This window comes from Felis catus, chromosome E3 (genome assembly GCF_018350175.1).
Source record: "Felis catus isolate Fca126 chromosome E3, F.catus_Fca126_mat1.0, whole genome shotgun sequence".
NCBI classification, from domain to species: domain Eukaryota; kingdom Metazoa; phylum Chordata; class Mammalia; order Carnivora; family Felidae; genus Felis; species Felis catus.
The window spans coordinates 33,918,110-33,938,564 of NC_058383.1; the positions used below are offsets into that span (position 1 = coordinate 33,918,110).

A 20,455-nucleotide genomic window follows, 5' to 3' on the forward strand; every position below is an offset into this window, starting at 1 on the left:
CTGTGAACTGCTAGGGTTCCATTTGGAACCCCTACACTCAAGTCCTCTTTCCCTGTTACTGGCTGTAAAGACGGGTTTCCAATCTTTTCTGGTTATCGCGACTATAAACACCAGTGGGATGAATACCCTGGTACATACCTTTGTGTTGACATTTTGAATTATTCTAGAGAATACATTAAAGGCTCCTTAAACAGTCCAAGTCAGGCAGTTGTCCTGGGAAACTGAAGAGTGCTGGTCAGGAAGGGCTCCCCTCAGCCTTGACATGAGGGGAATGGACCCCTCTGTATGACAGACTGTGTCCTTTCCAGTTTGAAGCCCTCTCCCTCAGTGTGATGGTGTTTGGAAGAGGGGCCTCTGGGAGGTGACGAGGGTTGGATGAGGTCATAGGGTGGGGCCCCTGTGATGAGATCAGTGTCCTTACAGGAAGAGACCCCAGAGTTCCTGCTCTCTCGCTCTCTCTCCTGCACACGTGAGGACACAGCGAGAAGGCAACGTCTACAAGCCAGGCAGAGAACTTGCCCCAGGGAACCAAATTGATCTTGACCTTGGACTCCAGCCTCCCGAACCGCGAAGAAATACATGTCTGTCGTGTAAGCCGCCCAGTCTGGGTGCGGAATTTGGTTACCGGCACCGAGCTGCGTAAGACCCCTCCTATTTGAGAAGGCCAGGGTCAGCCAGGGCCAGCTGGAGGGACTGTGGTGACTGACCCCCCGCAGCTGAGACCAAAGGGCCCGCTGCCCTTACCTGGTTGATCATGCATGTCTCCAGCTCCTCTTTGGAGAAACCCGTCTGGCCCCTTTCCTTGTTCTGACAAAACAGAAGAGACAAAATCTGAGTCACTCTGGGGGGACGTGGGGCTTCCACTTTGCACTCAGAACCCCCACAAGTGCTTTCTCAAGGCTGACTGGAGATGCCGACCGTTCCGCTTAGGTACTAACACATGAGATTGTTCAGCACACTTGCAGCAAAGTAAGTACACGAATACACAGGTGTGCTATTACTCTGTCCGCAACAACCCAGGGCTGCTAGGATGGGGTCTGTGATGCCGAAGAAAACCCGTGTCGTCGCATCGGGTGACGGCTCTCTGCACCACACCCCAGGGGCCGTCTGGAGAGCCCTGTCCAGGCGGTGGCCCTCTCTGGATTTTGACCGTGGCCAGGCGGGGTGAACAGCTGGACAAGGGGTGAGCGTGTGGCTGGGGGCTGGGTGCGTGTGCACATGTGTGTGCGTGCATGTGTGTGTGCACATGCTCATGCCCCAAACCTCACCCGGTACCACATGAAGATGGTCTTAAAGGCATTTTCGTTGGAGCAGGAGCCGCAGGACATGGTGATGAGCTGGGACATTCCTTTGGGAGCCACCTGCAGGGAGGGAAACGGCTGTAGGCTCGCTCCATCTGGACTCCCGCTTGGCCCAAGCCAGAGCTGAGCCTTTGCAGGGGTACAGTCTGGGCTGGGGGAGGCTGGGCAGGGGTTGGGGGGGGAACCAGGACCGTCCCCCAGAGCAGCGGGACTGGGGAGAGTGGATGGAGGCTCTTCCAGGGGGTGGAGGACAAGCCCAGGAAGGCCCCGGGGCTGGAGGGGACGGAGGAGAACAGCAGGAAGAAAAGCCCAGACTGTCCTGCCCGGTGCAACCGCCATCCCCCGAGGTGCCCATGTTTTACAGGTAGGAAGTTGAGATTCAGAAGGATTTGAATCGTCATAACAACTAAAACCGAACCGTCGGGGAGGGTTGAATCACACGCAATGCTCCTATCGTGGAGCAAATATTCATTTCCCCTGGATCCTTTGTTCCTGGGCACAAGGAGTCCCTTCCTTTCCTTTGAAAGGAAAAGTGAAAATACTCTTCAGGAAAGAAACAGCACAAGAACAAGACCCAAGCAGACACATGGCATCCTCTACCCTTATGGATCTCGGTCCTTTCCTTTCCCCCTGCTGGCATTGCCTCCCCGAGATCGGCTGGCCTTCCCGCAGGGCTGGAGGGCAGGGGGTGGGGGGTGAGGATGGGGTTGCTCCTGGGGACTCACCGAGAGCAAGGACTCCCGGAGCTTCTCCACAAAGTTCTCCGGGGGAAGGATTCCGAGGGCAGGTCTGTTGATGAAAGTGCTCTGCAAAAAGGTAGGACACCGAGGGTGACTTCTCCGGCTACTACAGGTGACTACTCCCTGTCGACCAAAGACCAACCAAGCTTTTCACAGCGGGTGTGTTCACACAGGCTCACGGTGTTTCCTAGGGGGTGGGATCGGCCGACCTCCCCGCACTCTCCTGAGAAATCCCCTGGGCTTGCTCTGGGTGTAAAAGACGACTGAGACATTTCTTTCTTTCTTTCTTTTTTTTAAATTTTTTTTGTTTTGAATGTTTATTTATTTTTGAGAGAGTTAGAGACAGAATGTGAGTGGGTTAGGGGCAGAGAGAGAGGGAGACACGGAATCCGAGGCAGGCTCCAGGCTCTGAACTGTCAGCACAGAGCCTGACGCGGGGCTCGAACCCACGGACCGTGAGATCATGACCTGAGCCGAAGTCGTACGCTCAACCGACTGAGCCACCCAGGCGCCCCAGACGGAGACATTTCTTGGTTGCAATATCGCATTGCAGTTACAGATACTACCACTGGGGGACGGGGGGGGGGGGGGGGGAGGTTAGGATACACGTCGTACTATTTTTTGCAACTTCCTGTGAATTAGAATTCAGTTAGAATTTTATAATTATAATATTATCATCGAACTGTAATGATCATTTTAACAGCCCACCCATCATCATGGCTAAAAAACAAAAAGTGGACGACAGGAGGAATGGGTGAGGGAGCAGGGCCGCCAGAACCCCGGTCACAGCCGGAGGGAACCAAGTTTGGCTCTGGGAGGCAGCTGGCAGGGCTGTTTCTTACAACGATGAACACACACACCCATCACTGGGCAGTTCTCCTCTGAGGTATTTACCCACGCGAAACGGAAGCACACGTCCACACAAAGCCGTGAACGTACGTGCATGTTTACAGTGGATTTTATTTTTATTTGCGCCAAATGTCCCTCTGCGGGGGGAAAGATAAGTAAACTGGTCCCTGCACACTGCGGAACACCAGTCAGCGACGGAACCGACCAATCCGCTGACACGCGGTGACGTGGAGAAACACGGGAGTCTCAAGGTCACGATTTTGCGTGAAAGCGCCCAGAATCAGAGTTGCACACTGGGGACTCCTGGGTCAGTTAAGCGTCCGACTTCGGCTCAGGTCACGATCTCAGGGTTTGTGAGTTCCAGCCCCGCGTGGGGCTCTGTGCTGACAGCTCAGGGTCTGGAGCCTGCTTCGGATTCTGTGTCTCCCTTGCTCTTTGCCCCTCCCCCGCTCACGCTCTGTCTCTCTTTCAAAAATTAAAATAAAACATCAAAAAAAAAGGAAAAGAGTACACACTGTATGATCCCCTTCATAGGACATTCTGAAAAAGCTAAAACTATAGGGACAGACAACAGCTCCTGGCTGCCAGGGGCTAGGGTGGGACTGAGTACAAATGGGCTTGGGGTAATGTCTGGGTGATGAATTGTTGTTTGGATATTTTTAAAAATTGTGGTTAAAAGAAAAAACAGGTAACAAAAAATTTTAACCAACTTAGCCATTCCTCTTTTTTTTTAAGTTTATTTATTTTTGAGAGAGAGTGAGAGAGAGAGAGAGAGTGAGCGAGAGAGGCAATGCGCACGTGCAAGCAAGGGAGGGGCAGAGAGAGAGGGAGAGAGAGAATCCCAAGCAGGCTCCGCATGGTCAGAGCAGAGTCTGCTTCGGGGCTCGAACTCCTGAACTGTGAAATCATGACCTGAGCTGTAATCAAGTCGGATGCTCAACTGACTGAGCCCCCAGGCGCCCCACCACCTTAACCATTTCATTTATTTATTTTTTATGTTTATCTTTGAGAGAGAGAGAGAGAGAGAGAGAGAGAGAGAGCACTAGCAGGGGAGGGGCAGAGAGAGAGGGAGACACAGAATCTGAAGTAGGCTCCAGGCTCTGAGCTGTCAGCACAGAGCCTGACGCAGGGCTTGGACTCTTGAACAGTGAGATCACGACCCTAGTGGAAGTGCGATGCCCAACTGACTGAGCCCCCCAGGCGCCCACCATCTGAACCATTTCTAAGCATCCAGTTCAGCAGTGTTAAGGATATTGTTGTGCAACCATCCATCCACCTCCAGAACCTTGTCATCTTGCAAAACTGAGATTCTGTTCCCATTAACCACTAACTCCCTGTTCCCTCCTCCCCCAAGCCCCGGCAACCACCCTCTACTTCTCTGGCTCTGTGAGTCTGACGACTCCGGGTGCCTCATAAAGTAAAATCACACAGCATTTATCCTTTGGTGGCTGGCTTCTTTCGCTGAGCATCATGTCCTCAGCGTTCATCCTTGTTGTACCGGGTGTCAGAATGCCCTTCCTTTCTAGGAGCTCAGTAATATTCCACTGCATGGATAGATCACACTTTGTTAATCTATTTCTCCATCCACTGATGGACACTCCGGTTTCTTCCACCTTCCCAGTAACTGAACGGTGCTGCTGTGAATGCGGGTGTCTGGGTGTGCCTCAATTTTGGCAGTGACTACATGACTGTGTGTTTGGTGAAACCCACAGAGCTATACAGCACAAGGATGTGTTTTATTGCATGTGAATTATATTTGAAAAAAAAATGGGGAAAAGGGCATTAAGAGGCAGTGGTGGCTTCGGAATTTCTACCCAGAGCAGGGCTTAGGAGAGCAGTCTGATCAAGGAGCTGGCTGCAGCCCTTCAGGAGTGGAATGGGTTGAGTGTGAGAAGAGCAATGTTAGAAAGATCACCTGACTCCCTACATGTTGATGTTTTATTCTAATTTTGATCGATGTGGGTCCAGAGATGTATTTCCCTCGGCAAGGAAATCAACAGTGCACGCCTGATTCTAAATGGACACTTGCTTCTGATAACCCAAAAGGGAGGGGGGCATGGTGGCCACTGAAGTCAACCTGTCCAGCTGGCCAAGGGTCGGTCAGCCCTTACTGTCACTTCAGAGCAGGAACTCGGGCCAAGGGAGCCAGGGCTTCCAAATTTGAAAAGGGAAATGCAGCTTTTAGTGGGAAATCACCTCACTTTAAAATGCTGGCCAAAATTATCTTTTTTTTTTCTTTAAAGTTTATTTATTTATTTTGAGAGAGAGAGAGAGAGAGAGAGAGAGAGAGAGAGAGAGAGCGAGCAGGGGAGGGGCACAGAGGGAGGGACAGAGAATCCTAAGCAGTCTCCGAGTGAACAGTGCAGAGTCTGACATGGGACTCGAACTCAAGAACTGTGAGATCATGACCTGAACAAAAATCAAGAGTTGGATGCTTAACTGACTGAGCCACCCAGGTGGCCCTGGCCGAAATTACCTTAAAATAGCCTCTGGCCAAGGGGCAGTCCCACACTCAGGTAGCTGCGTTCTTGGAGAGAACTGGGCCCTGCCTGCTGGCTTCAAATCACGGGCACGGCCACTGGCTGCCCACACGACAGGGCCCACGCAGAGGCCCACTCAGGATCAAGGGCTCCAAATCTCCCCATGGGCTGGTGCACAAATACTTGCTTTAAAGCGAGGCTGAAGGATAGCATTCAATTCTGGAGATGCTGACCTCAGTGGGGTGAGGCTCCCAGCATTTCATACTCTGACCCGGCTAAGCTCATTTCTCTACCTCCTCTAAAGAAACAATTTCCACCATGGACAAAGGTTATGCATCTAATTATTCAGGTAGCCTGAAAAAGGAGAAACACTCAAAATGCCAACATCAGGTTAAGTAAACTGAAGCACGCTAACTCAAGAGATGTTCTGTGGCTAGTCAAATAGTCTTTCTCTTTCTTTCTTTTTCTTTCTTTCTTTCTTTCTTTCTTTCTTTCTTTCTTTCTTTCTTTCTTTCTTTCTTTCAATTTAAATTCAAGTTAGTTAACATATAATGTAGTATTGGTTTCAGGAGTATAAAATGGTGGGTTTCTTTTTTATGTTTATTCTGAGAGAGAAAAAGAGTGCGGGTGCAAGGTGGGGAGAGGTAGAGATAGAGAGAGAGGGAGAGAGAGAATCCCAGGCAGGCTCTGTGCTGTCAGAGCAGAGTCCAACATGGGGCTCGGTCCCATGCAACTGTGAGATCATGACCTTAGCTGAAGTCAAGAGTCAGACACTTAACCAACTGAGCCACTCAGGTGGCCCTAAAATGGTGTTTTTTAAAAAGGTTACAGCTGTCCATAAGGGTTCACTCTCGGTGTAGTACATCCTACGGATTTTCACAAATGGATAATGACATGTGTCCATCATTCCAGAAAAGACACAGATGGGAGTGCAGATGGAATAAGACTAGAGCCGTCTTCCCCCTTGAGGTCCAGAGTGCCCTGGGCACGGGTCAGGAAGAGTCTGGGAGGGGTCTGCACAAGGGTAAACAAGGAGGATGGCACAAAAACAGACACTCAGATCAATGGAACAGAAGAGAGAACCCAGAAATGGACCCACAAACGTATGGTCAAGTCATCTTTGACAAAGTGGGAAAGAATATCCAATGGCATAAAGACAGTCTCTTCAGCAAATGGTGCTGGGAAAACTGGACAGCGACATGCAGAAGAATGAACCTGGACCACATTCTTACACCATACACAAAAATAAACTCAAAATGGATGAAAGACCTAAATGTAAGACAGGAAGCCATCAAACTCCTCAAGGAGAAAGCAGGCAAAAACCTCTTTGACCTTGGCCACAGCAACTTCTTACTCAACACATCTCCAGAGGCAAGGGAAACAAAAGCAAAAATGAACTGTTGGGACCTTATCAAAATAAAAAGCTTCTGCACAGAAAAGGAAGCCATTAGCAAAACCAAAAGGCAACCGACGGAATGGGAGAAAATATTTGCAAATGACATATCACATAAAGGGTTAGTATCCAAAATCTATAGGGAACTTATCAAACTCAACACCCAAAAAACAAATAATCCAGTGAAGAAATGGGCAAAAGACATGAATAGACACTTCTCCAAAGAAGACATCCAGATGGCTAACAGACACATGAAAAAATGCTCAACATCACTCATCATCAGGGAAATACAAATCAAAACCACAATGAGATACCACCCTACACCTGTCAGAATGGCTCACATTAACAACTCAGGCAACAATACATGTTGGCAAGGATGTGGAGAAAGAGGATCTCTTTTGCACTGCTGGTGGGAATGTGGTACAGCCACTCTGGGAAACAGTATGGAGGTTCCTCAAAAAGCTAAAAGTAGAACTACCCTACAACCCAGCAATGGCACTACTAGGCATTTATCCAAGGGATACAGGGATGCTGTTTCGAAGGGGCACATGCACTCCAACATTTATAGCAGCACTATCAACAATAGCCAAAATATGGGAAGAGCCCGAATGTCCATCGATGGATGAATGGATAAAGAAGATGTGGTGTGTGTATACACACACACACACACACACACACACACACACACACACACACACACAATGGAGTATTACTTGACAATCAAAAAGAATGAAATCTTGCCATTTGCAACTACGTGGATGGAACTGGAGGGTATTATGCTAAGCGAAATGAGTCAGTCAGAGAAAGCCAAATATCATATGACTTCACTCATATGAGGACTTTAAGACACAGAACAGATGAACATAAGGGAGGGGAAGCAAAAATAATACCAAAACAGGGAGGGGTACAAAACATAATAGACTCTTAAATATGGTGAATAAACAGAGGGTTGCTGGAGGGGCTGAGGGAGGGGGGATGGGCTGAATAGGTGGGGGGCGTTGGTGGGTCTACTCCTGAAATCATTATTGCACTGCATGCTGGCTAACTTGGATGTAAATTTGGGGGGGGGGGAGTAAAATAAAATTAAAAAAATTAAAAAGAAATAAAAATATAATAAAAATAAAAAACTTTAAAAATTAAAATAAATAAAATACTTAAAAAAACAAAACAAAAAACAAGAAAGATCACCAGCAGGTGGGTTTGGTTATGAGAACGGATTGTGCCAAACACAATGTGGGACCCTGGACTGGATCCCGGAGCCAGACAATGAGCATTACTGGGGAAAGTGGGGAAATCTGAATGCGGTCTGTACTACAGAACGTGCCCTTGTTAATGTCCTAGTTTTGACAAAGGTGCTGTGGAGAGGGAGGTATGGGCACTGGGTGAACTTGGGGAAAGACAGGTGGGAACTGTCTCTGCACCTGCTGTGTAAATCTGAAACTAGCCCACAGCCGAATTGCCCGTCAAAAGTGGGAGGCACTGACTGGGCCTAGAGACTGCTCCGGTACCTCTCTCCTGGACATAATCAGTGCAGTAAACCCAGTGCAAATCCGAATAGCCGCTTCACTGCATCAGAAGGCCCCAGAATGCGATCTCCTTGGTGGCTTTGGAACTTGCCTTGGACTGCTAGAAACTGGGGCAGATTCATGCTGCTTTTTCTGCTTTGTGACCACATGGGTGAGTCTAGGGTAAGTAGCGGGGGACGGTAACCCTCCTCGCTGTAGAACCGGGGAAAGTGAGGAGCAGAGAGGTCAAGCTACCTGCCCCGAGTCACACAGACAAGGAAGGGGCAGAAGCATGGCTCCAAGCGGGCTTGCTGACCTCAGATTCCATCCTCTGCCCGACCTGCGGGCAGCATCCGCCTGTAGATGTTGATGCTGCATCTGGATCCGAGTCTGCTTGGTGCAACCCAGAGACTTGGCCGGCCTGTGGGGGCCTTTGCAGGCACCTCCTTGCGGCTCCTGAGAAATCTAGCTCACTGTGAGACCAGGGTCGAGGCGAACTGCCAGCACCGGTTCCGGGGGAAGCAGCTCACGGAGGGGACGGCTGGGATGGCGGGCTGGCCGCCTGACTGCCTATCTGGGACCGGGGAAGATGTGGGGGTGGTGTTCCTGTTCGACAAAGTGTGACATTAAGAACAGAAGGTATCTGGGACTTTGCGTAGTGGGATCCAGTAAGGACAGGTTTCTAGAAGCTTTGCTGTCAGGCTCAGCAGTCCTGAAGTGCAGTGTGAAGGGGATGGGCTTTGGTTTAAGCGGCTGTGCAACCTGGAGCAAGTCACTTAACCTCTCTGGTCTTCACAGTCCTTATCTGCCAAAATGGGGGCTCCTCCCTTGGTGCTTGTCGGCAGCCAGTGAGATGGCAGAGCAGAAGCTGAGGCAGCAACTTAGTCTAGATGAATGGTCAGGAAGGCGGAAAGGCCTGGGGGTCACGGTGATGGCACGTGTCTTACCTGACCAGGTCCACACTCCCCCATGTCACGGACATCAGACTGCACCCATCACTCAGTGCAATGACTGTGCACTGACCATCGTACAGATAAATGATCACTGTACAAACTGTGGGCACTGTCACGAGTGACCCTGGTGACATAAGAAATTGTAACTGGAGCCCAGAAATTGGATCCAGGGGTCATGCCTTCATTTTTGCAGCCACGTGAAATAATTATGTTGGAGTATGAGGATCGCATGGTTGGGGGACAAATGGGTTGATCAGCCCCTTCACGGGACCTCAACGGCCTGGCAGGACCCTGCCCTCCACTTGCAAATTACCATCATCACCGAGTGAGTGCACCCCTAGCCAAGAATTTGGAAGACGCAACATGTCGGCCAATGGTCCCCCAGCCTGATGCCCGGGGTGCACCCGGCTTCTCTAAGACCGTGCCGGGGGGCTCCTTTCACTTGCCCAAGCCCAGACTTCTGCAGCAGAATGATGTCAGCAGGGACTGTGGTCACGATTGATCTAGACCGTGACCTCACCGGCACCCAGAACGGTGCCCGGCACGCAGTAGGTATTCAATCAATAACCGATGACTGAACAAATGTCAAGAAACGAGGCTGAAGCAGCAGGAGCCAGACCGCGAAGGGCTTTGCATCTGAAGCGGGGGAGGTGGGGCGCACTCTGGGGGCCGCGGGTACAGTTTGGAGGCAGTGAGCGTGGGCCTGACGGGGTGGGGGGGGGGCCGGTCCACAGGGGCCACTGGGAAGACGCAAGGTCAGGACAGGTCCCGACAGGGTGAGGGTTGAGAGGTGGGTGGGAGGAAGGGAGGATGAAGCGGCTCCCAGGTTCCTGGCACAGACAGGTGGGGGCAGGGCATCCCTGAAATCAGAATCCCCGAAGTCACGTGTTTCCAGGGAGGATTCTGCCTCTGCAGGCAGCTGACACTGCAAATGTGTGTGACATGTTTGTTGACACATTTTTCCCAGCACCAACTGCCGAGGCATCTGGGATCCGCACAACGTTTCGAAACAAAGCCAGGCTCTGGATGTAAACACACCCGCGGAGCCTCCCCAGTGGCCTCGCCAGGCACCTTCAGAGGGGGACCTTCAGAGGGGGACGCCCTTTCTGCTCCCGCAGCTCCTGAATTTGTGCGTCCCCAAGCCCCTCCCCAGCGGGGCACAGCCGTTTGTGAGAAGGGAAGTGTAGCTCTTTCCTATTCTTTTCAACTCTGCCAGTTACAAGGGGCTTTAAGCTCGGGGAGTGGGCTCCCAATGCTCCGCGCCCCCCCCTTCCCCAATCCCTGCTGTCTTAGATTCCTCTTTTTAGGAGTCACACTCCCTGTGCCACCCTGGGTAGGATGAAAGTCCCCCAGGGACACCCGGTGTGGCTGAGGATGTGCAGCAGCAACGAACTCACACGCTACTGGGGGCAGGAACGTCCACAAGCAGCTGGGGACGCTGGCAGGAGCCGCTGAAGCCGCTCTCGTGCGCACACGGCCATGGGCAGGAGGGTGGCTTGGCCTTGAGTCCCGTGGCCGCGCATGCACGTGTTCCCCGGAGCACACGTGTTCCCCGGAGCACACGTGCTCCGACGTTCTAGAAGGATGCAGCCCAAGGGCCCGTCGGCAGTAGGATGAGGTGGTCCCTGGCAGTGCGTGCACACAATGGAAGGCCGTGAAGCCCTGAGAGTGCACGGTCTGCGGCCACACACAAGGATGGACCCTGCAGACGGACTTCGAGGGAAACAAGCCACCGGGCACGCTAAAGACCACGCATGCTGTGGTTCCATGTACGCGGGTAAAGAATGGAGGAAACTTCGTACGTCTGCCGTTAGGGGAAGGGCATCCGGGCAGGGGTGCATGGTGGGGAGACCAGGTGCAATTCATGCATTCCCAACTGGGGTGAGAAACCGCTTCCCCCCTGTGGTGTGGGGAGCACAACCATCTACACGGTATGCGTTTACCATATTGCAGAGGGGTGCTGTAGATGGCACAATTTCTGCCCATCCCGGGACCCAGGACTTGTAGATGCGATGAAGGTTCTTGATCAGCTCAGATGGGGACAGTGTTCTGGATTTTCAGGGTGGGCTGAGTGCAACCACATGAGCCCTTGGCTAAGAGCAGAAACAGGAGGAAGGCAGAGAGGACCGGCCACTGCTGGCTGGAGGATGGAGGGACCGCACAGAAACCATGAGAACGAGGTGCCAGGGACCTGCATGAGCACAGGAGCAGATTCTGCCCCAGAGCCTCGGCTAAGAGCTTCTGTGCGCCTTGTGAGACCCTACGCAGAGCCCGCCAGACCCCTGGCCCACAAAATCCGTGCCGAGATACCTGGGTGTTGTTGCAAGCCTCTAAGCCGGCGGTAATTTGCGACGGTAGTAACAGGAAATGTGGCGGCATTAAAACTGCGTGACGGCGGGAACAATTAGGAAAATCGTGCCTAAAAGGGCTCCTTAAGGAAGTGATAACAAAGCAGAACTGAGACAATTCACTAGGCAGTGCGCTCGGGGCTGGAAGGGATGCGCGCTTCTGCGCAGGTTATATCCAGTGTGACTGATCAGCAGCTTCCTGCCCCTCTCCTGCAGGGGTGCTCGCCTCGGGGCCCCTCCACCCCCTCCACTCCACTAGGGGTACCTGGCAATGTCTGCAGACAGGTTTGCTTCTCAGAGCTGAAGAGGGATGCTGCTGGCACTGGGCAGGTGAAGCCAGCAGGTGCACTGGAGGCCCCCCACCCTCGCAGAGAACCACCTCTGTAACCATCACCAGTGCCGAGGCTGACATCAGCCTGTGTGGTCCCTAAATCTGCACGCTGTCAGGTCCCTCCGGCTTGGCTCTGGCCACGCTGTCCTCTTTTACTCCTCAGCCTCGAAGCTGCTCTCCCACCCTCTCCCCTCTCCCTGCAGGGGCCCTGGAGGCACTTCCTCCTTCAATCTCAGCTCAAAGGTCACTTCCTCGGAATCCTTCCCTACCCCCCCACTCCCCGCAATCCCCCAAACCCCCAGCTCCTGTGGGTTTAACACCCAGCACCTCCTCCTGCTGTGTGACCTCGGATAAATACTTAACCTCTCTGTGCCTCAGTGTCCTCATCTGTAGGATGCGGATGACAGCAGAACCTGCCTCGCAGACTTGTCAACATCACAGCTGTGAAGTGGTGAACATGGCGTTTGGCACATATTATGCTCTCAAAAAATGTCCACCGTTGTCACCACCGTGACTGTTTCGCGCCCACACAGCACTGTTTGCCTCTCTCTGTAGCACTTAATATGGATGCAATTCGCTACTTACCTGTGTGGTTACCTACTGCCTCTGTGGGAGTGGGCACTGTGTGGCTTTGCTCACCAAGGCATTTCAAGTGCCTAGCATATAGTATGTGCTCAATAAACATTTGTGGAATGAATGAATGAATGAGTGAGTGAATGGGGTATTTCCCAAGGCTGCCCAATGACACTCTGGATCTCCATGAACACTGTGTAACCCGGGACTCACCGCGTTTTGAGGCTGTTGGACCAGCTTCAGGAGAGCGGGGTGGCTGTAGCCTGTGGAGAGGGGGCACGGTTAGGGTCTTGGTTAGAGGCCCACACGGCACACAGGGTCCCTGTGCCCCTCCCCCACAGCCTGCCCCTCCCTTCACAAGGGGCCCTGTTATCTCTTGCAGACAACAAGACCCACTCCTCGGGTCCACCCAGACCTCTGGACTTAGAATCACTCAGGCTGCCGCCGGAAACCTTCACCAAATTCTCTCGTCGATCCTGAAACCCGGGTGTGAGCCCTACCGGGCTAGAACCCTAGACAAGGCAGTGAACGAAAGGTTAAGGCACATTCAGGACCGGGGCTGGGAGTGCTTCCCCGGGCCAGTGTGATGAACCATGGCCCTCACCTTCTTCCCAGGGCCGCTGCTAGAGTCGAATCGCAATACCCGTTTGCTCAGGAACTGAGCATGTCAATGATGCAGTCTGCAACCCCGTGACATGCACGCCTGACCCTTCGTGCGTTTGCCGCTTCCTGGAGCCCCGCTGCCTCGACTGCCCAGCATGAAAGGGCTTAGGATACCCCTTGACTCAGCAACTGCCCTGCTATGAATTCGCCCTCCGCACGCGAATGTAGACCAACGCACAAATCTTAACCATGACGCTTCAATATCTCCAGACCCAAAAGCAACCTAACACGCGCCAGAAGCCCTAAACCAAGAGAAAGCCCGCGATACTCTGTCAGCAGGAGCCTTTATCGGAAAGGAGGGAAACTCACTGGGGCCAGAGAGCCCCGGCCTCAAAGCCTGTGCTTCTAGTTTCTGTTCCTCGTTCCCAACGCTGGCTGTGACTCCCACGGGACGGCCAAGTCTGTGGGGGGCACGCGGGGGCCACAGAGGTCAGGAGACCAGACTGGAAGACCCTCTAAGGCAGTGGCCAAATGTGCCGCTCAAAGGACACCAGGTGAACGATGAATGACATGGGGATCTGTGACACGGCAAGAGCCTGGAACTTTCGCAACAGGAGAGACCTATTTTCTTTAAACCAACTCACTTTTTAGTTTAGATACACTTGCTCTGAAAGGAGAGAGGCCCGCCCGAGGCTCTGGGCCTGGGGCCTGCTCTGGCCTGTGAGAGGAGAGGAGGCTAGCAAGCTCAGAGGGGAGGGGAGGCCCCAGTGTCACCCCGGGCAGACTCTCTCCTCTGCGGCATCGCAGAGTGAAGGGGCTTGAAGAGCCTTGTGGTTTCACTCTGCCTGGTGGGAGGAGGGTGGGCCCTGGGGGCGGGGGGGGGAGGGGACCTGGTGTCCCAGGGGACAGAGCTGTGAGCAGCCTCTCTGATCTCCCACCCAACTTCTTGGCCTGCTGGGCCCACAGCTGCAGGGTGTCTGTTAGTCAAGGAAGCAGGCTTCTGTGGGTGTTTTCCAACCGTACTGTGGCCAGAGGCTTTCAGTTCTGGTTCTTTATTGTGCTGCCTGGGTGTTTATGACTTTCTTGCCTCAGTAGATAAGCCAGTTCCAGGGAAATCTTACTAAGTCACAGATGCAGCCTGTCTTAGTGGCTTCAGAAGGAGAGATGAGAGCAAAGCCAGTCCATATGGATCAGGAAAATCCACGCTTGAGCTTTCAAAGCCGTGGGACCCCCACCCTGCAGGGCAGGGGTGGCCGTCTGCGAGGTGGCTATCACAGGAGTAAACTTAGAAGGCAGACACTGTTTGGTTCAAATCCTTGGGCTCCCTGGACATGCTGGGCAGACCCCATGGCCTCTTGAAACCTGGCCCCCGTGGGCAAGGTGGAGACGATGATGAAAGGCCCGATGTTATGGGGCTGCTGCAGGGGTCTAACGGGATAACGTCTAAGGTGCTTAGCAATGTGCCTGGCATCTGGCACATCCCCAGTAGTGACCAGTTAGAAAAAAATCCCATCAAAGACTAGAGATAGGGGAAGAAAATGGCCGCAAGAAAACTTTCACAGCTCCCAGTATTTTCCCAACTTGTGCCGGCCTGTTCCCTAGGACCCCACACGTTTGGCGGCCGGCTGGGGTTGAGAAGTGAGGGAGGCCCTCGGGGGGTTGGCGGGGGGGCAGGGAGGAGCCAGCTGGGAAGAGAATGGCCTGCAGCCCGTGGCCGATACATGGCAGAACCGGGATCTGACCCTGAGAACTACAGCCTGGCCCTTCCACTCCGACACAGAGCACGGACCGGGTTGTGCAAATCACAGAACCCCAGACACCTTCAGAGGCCAAAGCATCTCTGAATGATGGGCTTCCCAAAAAGAACGAGTCACCTTAGTGTCTAATCGCATCTTAACGGGAAATAAACAGGGGCGGGCATCATGCACCGAGGGACAGGCTTCACCAGACGAGACGCTCAGCCCACAGACCACTAAGCACAGCAGCGACCTGCGTGTCTGAGTCAGCCCCACGTGCCTCGCGTCTGCCGCGCCCTCCTCCGGCAGCGAGCCCGGAGGTGAGCCTGGTGAGGCAGACGCGGCCGTGGCCCCCCACCGCTCACCTTGACTAGGCGGCCACCCCTCTCCTGGCTGCCCACGTGGGGGTTGGGAATGGCTCCAGCCACCTCCTTCTCTGGAAATCTGCCCTTGGTGAATGGAAGCTCCTTTGCCCAAAAGACGAGCCACGTGCTTCCTTCTGGCAGCTAATGGGCAATGACTGACTAGCACTGGGTACAAAAAGGCCAGCCTCTTTGGCACAGTCTGGGACCAACTCTAGGGTGCAATTCAGGCTCCAGAGCCACCCCCCACGCCCCATTGTGGGATCAGGCTGTGGCTAGTCTCTGGCTGAAACCTCATCCTTCTTACCCTTCCCTGCCTCCCCAGTCTCCTGAGAGTGTGCCCTTAATAAGCGACTTGCACAGAACCCCTGCCTCAGGCTCTTCTTCCAAGAGACCCAACCTAAGACAGCTGACATTGGAGGCTGTGGTCCCGCAGACCTGGGTTCACGTCCTGGCCATGCTTCCCCCGCAAGCTGCATCAATCCCCTCTCTGAGCTTTGCTTATCTATCAACAAAATGGGGGTATTAATACACACTCACCTTGCGGGTTTTCCAGGAAGAATAAATAAGAGAAGACATCTAAAGTCCCTATGATAGACCCTCTACCCATGACTTGTTCTTTTTCTCTGCCCTTGAGGAAAGAGTCTGGCAACACACAGGGATGGGCCTGCTGGAGGGAGCAACTAAAGTCAGGACGGCCACAACTAACGGAGAGAGGACATACATCCAAGGGTGGATTTCCCAGCTCTTACCTATGGGGACAGAGGAAATCTGGGAGTAAAGGTCCAACATCCGGTTGCCATCCACATCGACCAGGTAATTGCCTCGGCTCTCTTCGTAATTGCAGAAAAAATGCACAGCATCTGCATTCTTGGGGAAAGTAGAGACTGGTTCAGGATCGCTACAATCCCCTAGACTCCCCATCTTTTGGGATGAAGCTTGAACTGGTGAGGTAAGCCATGTTTTGTCCATTCTATGGTCACACAGAGGGTATATTTGGTTGCTTACACGAATGGTTTGCTTTATAATGGTTTATTAAGCTGTGAATTAGTATTTTATGAATATTTCTGTATGTGTTTTATATATCATAGCAACAGAAGGTTCAGATATAAATCTGAAGAAGATTCTGATGTTAAGGTGTACATGGTAAGCATTAGAGCAACCACGAAGAAAACTGAAAAATATATAGTAACTATGAAAGAAATGAAAATGGTACATTAGAAGATATCCACTGAATGTAAAAAAAAAAAGAGGAACAAAAAATATGAGACACATAGAGAACAAAAGGTAAAATGGAAGATGTAAATACCACCATATAGGTAATACATTAACTGTGTGCACATGAAACAGCCCAATAAAAAATCAGAAACTGTCAGACTGGATAAAAAGATACAACTATATGCTGTCTACATGAGACATACTTTTGATTCAAGGATACAAATATGTTGAAAATAAAAGGATGGAGAAGGGTATATGATTCTCACAGCAATCCTAAGAAAGCTGAAATGGTTTATACTAATCAGACAAAATCATCTGTAAAACAAAGAAACAAAAATGCTTCTGGAGGTGAAGTCCACTAAGAAGATATAACAATTATAAACATGTAAGCACCCAATAACAGAGCCCCAAAATATAGGAAGCAAAAATGGGAAGCATATAAGAAAAATATAGTTATAAGAGAATAGCTGGCAAATTTAATATTTGGTTTTTGATAGTGTATAGAACAACCAGGCAGAAGATTAGCAAGGAAGGAGAGCCTGGGTGGCTCTGTCATTTAAGTGTCACACTTCGGCTCAGGTCATGATTTTGTAGTTCGTGGGTTCCAGCCCTGCACTGGGTTCTGTGCTGACAGCTTGGAGCCTGGGGCCTGCTTAGGATTCTGTGTCTCCCTCTCTCTCTGCCCTTCCTAGTTCTCTGTCTCTCTCTTTCAAAAATAAATAAACATTAAAAAATTAAAAAAAAAGAAAGAAGATTAACAAGGAACCAGGACTGGAACAACACTCTCAACCGACAGATCCCACAGACACTTTTACAGAACACTCCATCCAATAGTGGTAGAGTACACGTTGTCCTCAAGTGCCTGGGGAATATCTTCCAAGACAGACCATATAAAAGCCTCAGTGAGAGGACTGCATTCACACAAAATATATTTTCCAACCACAACAGAATGAAATTGGAAATGAGTAACAGAAAGGAGAAGCTCACCAAAAAGTGGAAATTAAACACCACATAAGTAACAAATGAGTCAAAGAAGAACTCACAAGGGAAATTAGAAGCAAAAAAACAAAAAAGGTTTAGAACAAAGTTGCATTTTTTTTTTTTTAAAGAGCCAGCACAGAGGAAGTGTGTCTCTCAGCTAAGTCATAACTGAGAAGCTTGGAGGGTGAGCTCATCCTCACTTACCTGAATCATATTCAGCTGTTTCATTAACTCCTGCAGGCAAGAATAACAAAGCATTAGAGCAAGGACACACTCTTGCCCAACTAGCTTCAAGTCTTTCCCAGGTCTTGGGGCGTCTCCCCCTCCCCCACCACTTATACCAATAACTTCACAGTCAATTAGCCAACAATATTATAAATATTTAAAAATTGCTTAATATAAATAATTGCCAGGAAACTATTCCTGCCAGTTACATTACCAGGATGGCAGGGATTTAGCAACTTGGAAAATAATAATAAAATAAACTAAAATATTTAACACAAAAAAAACTTAAGCAAAAGGGGTTTATCTGGTGCTCATAAAAGCATAGGTTCCCCTTTTATTTTGGGGGGAAAAAGGCTTTAACACCCTGTTAGAAAATATAAAATCAACTGAAAACAGAAACTTGCACATCAAAGAATGATTTGTAATTATAATCTAAACACTCCATAAACCACATGCACATATAGAAATTGGGAATTATAAATTGGGAATTGGGACCTAGTTGCTTTGCTATTACAAGTATTTAATCTCTAAAAATAATCCAGCCTAAAGTCAACCAACAGCAATGACAAGAATATAAAAAATTATTCCAGGTACTTCTCCACTATGAAATGAAAATCTGCCTCTCCTCCATAGAAATATGCATGGAAAAGTCTCTCCTTCTGTTAGCAAAACACTATCAAAATAACTACAATCACTTGCATTAATACAAAGATTTCTGGATTTATAAAGTGGTTGCAATGACAAAAGGCCTATCTTTTTTTTTTTTTTAAACAGGAGAAAAGCATACAAATTTAAGTTTTACATGACATGGGAGTCTTCACAAGGAAATGAAGACTGGAAGAAACAAGTTAGAAACTTGTTAGAACACTAGTTAGAAACTAACATTTTTACGTTAGTTTCGATAAGAATGGACAGTCATGTAGAAACACGGTAGGTTAAGGAGTATGTAGAAATTATAATTAGCACTGTCATCTTCTAAAAACTTCATTTCTGCTTGTTGCTGGAAGATATAGATGCCAAATGACTTTTGTGCCCACAAAACTGCTAAACTCTCACGTTCATCTCAGTAAGTTATATACATGTTCTTTTGAATTTCTTTTTTTTTTTTTTTAATTTTTTTATTCTTAAGTTAGTTATCGTGCAGTGTAGTCTTGGCTTCAGGAGTAGAACCCAGTGATTGATCGCTTACACAGGACACCCGGTGCTCATCCCAAAAAGTGCCCTCCTCAATGTCCATCACCCATTTACCCCATCTCTCCACCCACCTCCCCTCCAGCAACCCTCAGCTTGTTCTCTGTATTAAGAGTCTCTTATGGTTTGCCTTCCTCTGTTTTGATCTTATTTTTCAAAAAGGGGCATCTTCTGACAGTAAAAAAAAAAAAAAAAGAAAAAAAGTGACACTGCGGATAAAATCTGCAAAACCTGCAGAGAAAAAAGCCAGTGTGTATTAAAAAGGTTTACACTGCTGTGTTTTAGGTGCGAACATTAGAAACAGTATTGTACATCACAACACAGAGTCAAGGCTAATTAGCCTCCTGAAGTGTGTAATATGCAGGCTTTGTAGTATCTTTGAGGAGAAGTCCCAGCCTCCCTCATCAGACTCGTCTTGTGCCTCTTCCATCTCACACAATAACATCTATCCCAGTGTGTCTCATATGCCACGTCCTGTCACCCTGCACACCTCTCTCCACTGGGTCTACAACAGAATGCACTCCTCTGGTGAATTCTTCCTTTTTATCCTTCAAGGTCAAGACCAAGGGCCTTTGCTACCCTCGCCCTCCGCCATCTAGCATTGCCATCTGACTTGGTTTCAAGGTCAAGAGAATGAGGTAGGAGTGGTGGCAGACCGGAGTGGAGCCTAGACCTCATGAGACTCCTCGTGCGGTCACTTCTGCCATCACCATGAGGACGAGCCCGGCCCCGCTTGCTGGAGGATGCTAGAGACGTATGGAGCAGCGCCACGTCACTGCACTGGCCAAGACAAGCTTAGCCTAGATCATCCCACAGTGGCCAGTCATCCCACGGGCACATAGATGGACCCACCAGAGCTGCCTGGCTAACTCCCAGTGAACCCTAGATGCGGCAGCAAGCTGTATGCTACGGAAGTTTTGGGCTCGTTTGTTACACAGCAGTATTGTGACAACAAATAACGGATACATCTCCTCTGAGAAGCCTTCTTTGACTTGTTATGGCAGAATGTCTTGGAACTCTAGTGGTAAGCTCTCTGAAAGCAGCTAAGAATACAGGTCTCTAAGCTCGGCTGTGTTCTTGCCTCATGGACCCTTCTCACTCTGTTCTTAAGGACACCACTCAAGTGTGCTCAACTCACCCGAGATCTAGGCCCAGGGACTTCGGTCTTCATCAGGGGCCCGTCATAATCAAATTCGACGTCGATTTTGGCTGCGGCCTGACTGATGTGTCTGGAGCCTGGCAGTAAAGAAAGTTGATGAGGATCCCTGGAGACGGTAGATATGAGAATTCTGCCCTAACTAGATGCCCAACATCCCCAACGGAAGCCATGCCAGGACCTCAACCCTATCTGAGCCAGACCACCCACAAACACAGAGTCTGGCCAGACCTGGGCACCACCAAAACACTGAGGATTCTAAAAAACAGGAAAGCCCAGTGCTAGTGAAGTTGTGGGCAAACAGGCATTCTCATGTCCCGTTGGCGTGAGTACCAGCTGATGCTGCCTTCCTATTCCTTTCGACTGAGGCATCTCCTTTCAGGGTTCATCCTAAGAGAATGACGGGACCAGTACACAAAAATGTAGGTTAAAATATTCATCCTAGTACTGTCTTTTAACAAAAAGAGAAAACAGTGGAGGGCAGCTAAACAGACTATGACACGTTCCACC

The 20,455-nt window shown here is 50.2% G+C and overlaps 1 protein-coding gene across 2 annotated transcripts in view; it reads right to left on the bottom strand.

Moving 5' to 3' along the window:
- The window catches only part of ABAT (4-aminobutyrate aminotransferase), a 90,885-nt gene that overhangs the window by 15,116 nt on the left and 55,314 nt on the right, over positions 1-20,455 (bottom strand). For both annotated transcript variants that reach the window (XM_006942340.5, XM_019820979.3), the window contains exons 3-9: positions 19,928-20,025; positions 17,578-17,607; positions 15,927-16,044; positions 12,687-12,736; positions 2,027-2,107; positions 1,269-1,361; positions 745-807 (exon numbers count right to left, since the gene is read on the bottom strand). In XM_006942340.5, coding sequence (XP_006942402.1) covers positions 745-807; positions 1,269-1,361; positions 2,027-2,107; positions 12,687-12,736; positions 15,927-16,044; positions 17,578-17,607; positions 19,928-20,025 — 533 coding nt within the window. The remainder of the gene's footprint in view (positions 1-744; positions 808-1,268; positions 1,362-2,026; positions 2,108-12,686; positions 12,737-15,926; positions 16,045-17,577; positions 17,608-19,927; positions 20,026-20,455) is intronic.